At 36.6% G+C, this 2,753-nt stretch overlaps 1 protein-coding gene across 2 annotated transcripts; it reads left to right on the top strand.

The window, feature by feature from the left end:
- Positions 1 to 207: 207 nt before the first annotated feature.
- On the top strand, positions 208 to 1,915 carry LOC108485497 (ras-related protein RHN1-like). Of its 2 annotated transcripts, none has more exons than XM_017789346.2 (8): positions 208 to 355; positions 464 to 547; positions 677 to 754; positions 835 to 1,002; positions 1,081 to 1,129; positions 1,227 to 1,300; positions 1,457 to 1,550; positions 1,701 to 1,915. In XM_017789346.2, exons 2-8 carry the CDS (start codon positions 509 to 511, stop codon positions 1,796 to 1,798), a joined length of 600 nt encoding a protein of 199 aa, XP_017644835.1. In that variant the 5' UTR covers positions 208 to 355; positions 464 to 508; the 3' UTR covers positions 1,799 to 1,915. The 2 variants fall into 2 exon arrangements, with proteins under 2 accessions (XP_017644835.1, XP_017644836.1); XM_017789347.2 differs by having other exon boundaries at positions 341 to 355; positions 464 to 551.
- The last annotated feature ends 838 nt before the right edge of the window (positions 1,916 to 2,753 follow it).

Raw genomic sequence — 2,753 nt, 5'->3', positions numbered from 1 at the left:
TTCAAAAAAAAGAAAAAAAAATGGGAGTAATAATATAAGTTTTTGGGTAAATAAATGATAGAAAAGATTTGGTATCATGTTATACCCATATTGAAATGAAGTTTTTCCTACTCTACTAATGAATGTTTCATCAAACTTCCACAAGGAATCTAACAATAAAAAATAAAAACAGCTGGAGCCCCAAAGCTAAATCTAAAGCAACTGTAAACCAACTTACTAGTCAACTGACAAAACTACCAGTCCGCGCGGTCTTCCTTAGGAGACAGCATCTGCTATTTCCACTCCCGTTTTTCTGCCTTCCCATCTTCCTACACTCACTGTTTGACATTTCCCTGGAGCTAGCCATTTTCTTATCGTTATTATTTCTAACTAATAAGCTTTTTCTCTGCTTCCGTTTTGCTTTTCAAACTAAAATTTCCTTTCTTTTTCTCAATTCTCATTTCTCTTCTGAACTTCTCTGCAGCTCCCTGTTTTCTGTTTGTTTCTCGGAAATCTAATCAAACCGTTGATGGCAAAGACGAGAAACAAGAACATACAAGCCAAGCTGGTGGGTATGTCTTTCCCTTTTCTCTTTTGGTTTTGATTTAATGATTGCTTGTTGGGTTTAAAATAGTAAAGCTTTAGATTCAGAAAATGGTTTGGTTGGTGACTGGTTTCTTGTTTTCCATTTTCCCAGGTATTTCTTGGGGATATGGGAGCTGGGAAAACAAGCTTGGTATCGAGATTTGTCAGAGGCCAATTTTCCGATTTCCAGGTTACTTTTTTTTTTCTCTATTTTCAGGCTTTGTAATATCAGCAAGGTAAATATCATTCATAAGTGTAAAAATAATGTAGGAATCGACAATCGGAGCAGCCTTCTTCACTCAGGTATTGTCACTAAATGAAGCCACCATAAAGTTAGATATATGGGACACCGCAGGTCAGGAGAGATACCACAGCTTGGCTCCTATGTACTACCGTGGCGCAGCCGCTGCTGTTGTGGTCTATGATTTGACTAGCTCGGTAATTATTTGACATGTTCGTTCATTTATGCTTTGTATATTGGATGTCAATATGATCAAATGAGGGTTGGTCTTTCAGGAGTCATTTGAGCGTGCCAAAAAATGGGTTCAAGAACTACAAAGACAAGGTAATTGACAAAAACATAAAAGATTAGCAATGGTGCTGTGAACTGATAAATTCAAGCATGTTTAGTATTTCTTAAAATGATGTTTGATCCATGTTAGGAAATCCAAATCTGATAAAGTTCTTGGTAGCAAACAAGGTTGACTTGGAAGAAAAGAGAAAAGTGGGAAATGAGGTACATGCAATTTGATATTTGATTCGATTATTTGTTTTTCCATTTTCAATTAGTATGACGGACCATTGCCTAGAACATTGAGAGGGGAAACATGTAAAATTGAAAAAGTTGAATAAGCCTTGAATATGTTGAAGCAGGTTTCAATGTTTTATGCAGGAAGGTGAGCCATATGCCAAAGAAAATGGCTTGAATTTCCTTGAAACATCTGCAAAGACTGCACACAACGTCAATGAGCTTTTCTATGAAATAGGTAAAATACTGTATTCTATATGCCGGTTTCTTTCATAACTTGATCAGTAATCATAAACCGTAAGACCAAATGGTTTGGAACATGAATTAAACTTGTTTTTTGAGCAATTAGTTCCCTCAATCTGCATTAGCTTGTTTGTTATTCTCACAGCAAAGAAGTTGGCAAAAGCTGCTCCGTCTCGGCCTACTGGAATGAAGTTGCATAGCAGACAACAAGAAATGGGAAGAAGGTTCTTCTGTTGCTCCTGATCCAAGGCTAGCTGTATAACTTGTATGTAATTTGTGTCATTGACATCTGTGTTCTGAGACTGAGCATTCGGTTTTCATATGAATAAAACCTGGCTGTTATGCTAAGTTAATTACTAAGATCTATGCAACTCCCTTTGATTACTAAGCTGCACCCTGGCCTAATTCACAGTGATGAATATCTGCTGTATGTTCAATGCTCAAACACAAAAGCTTTTATTGTCAATTTCAAATGCATGTAAGAGCTGATCATGGAACTCGAAATGAATAATGGGTTACTGCAAAGGTACGAATTTGGTTACTGCATTGTTAGGCCGGCAGTGCAGTCTATACATCAAAAGTTTTATACAAGCAACCTTCTCTGCCTTCATTATTAAAATTATTTGCATGTATTAGACACTCAAGCCCAAACCTCAGTAACATCAGATTATTCCATTTACAAGTAAAATGGATTAAGATTAAGCAAAGGTGAGTTAGAAGCAAAATTAGGAGGTATAACATTTATAATTATTGCTGGGAGTGGAGCCATTTGTCCTGGAAATATATATTTCGGATGTTCATACAGAAATGGGTTTAGTGCTTCCAAAACTCCAACAAAGCACATCGCATAGGCTTGTTGATTTGTGGAAACATATATTGAACATTATCAGATTCTTTGTCTGTGACGTATCTAGAGTGGATACGCAAGATGGATCCTAGTCATGAAGGAACATTTACCCGAGTGTCGGCCTTGGAACCTTTTTCCCTTCATCCATCATTTTGCTTCTAATAAATATAAATTCAAATATTAACGTCGATAGGAGAGGGCAATGGTAATAAATCTGGATTTTGCATTTCCAAGGGGATCATGCAACTTATGTACCACTCTTCCACACCAAAATCTGCAATGAACCCCTCCTGTTGCTCTACTTTAAATCAAATATTCTTGTCACTTTCCAAGTTTAATTGATATCCTCAT

The sequence above is a fragment of the Gossypium arboreum genome, chromosome 6 (assembly GCF_025698485.1).
Source record: "Gossypium arboreum isolate Shixiya-1 chromosome 6, ASM2569848v2, whole genome shotgun sequence".
Taxonomy (NCBI): Eukaryota; Viridiplantae; Streptophyta; class Magnoliopsida; order Malvales; family Malvaceae; genus Gossypium; species Gossypium arboreum.
Note: the sequence above shows the minus strand (reverse complement) of the source record. Positions and strands in the feature narration are given on the sequence as shown.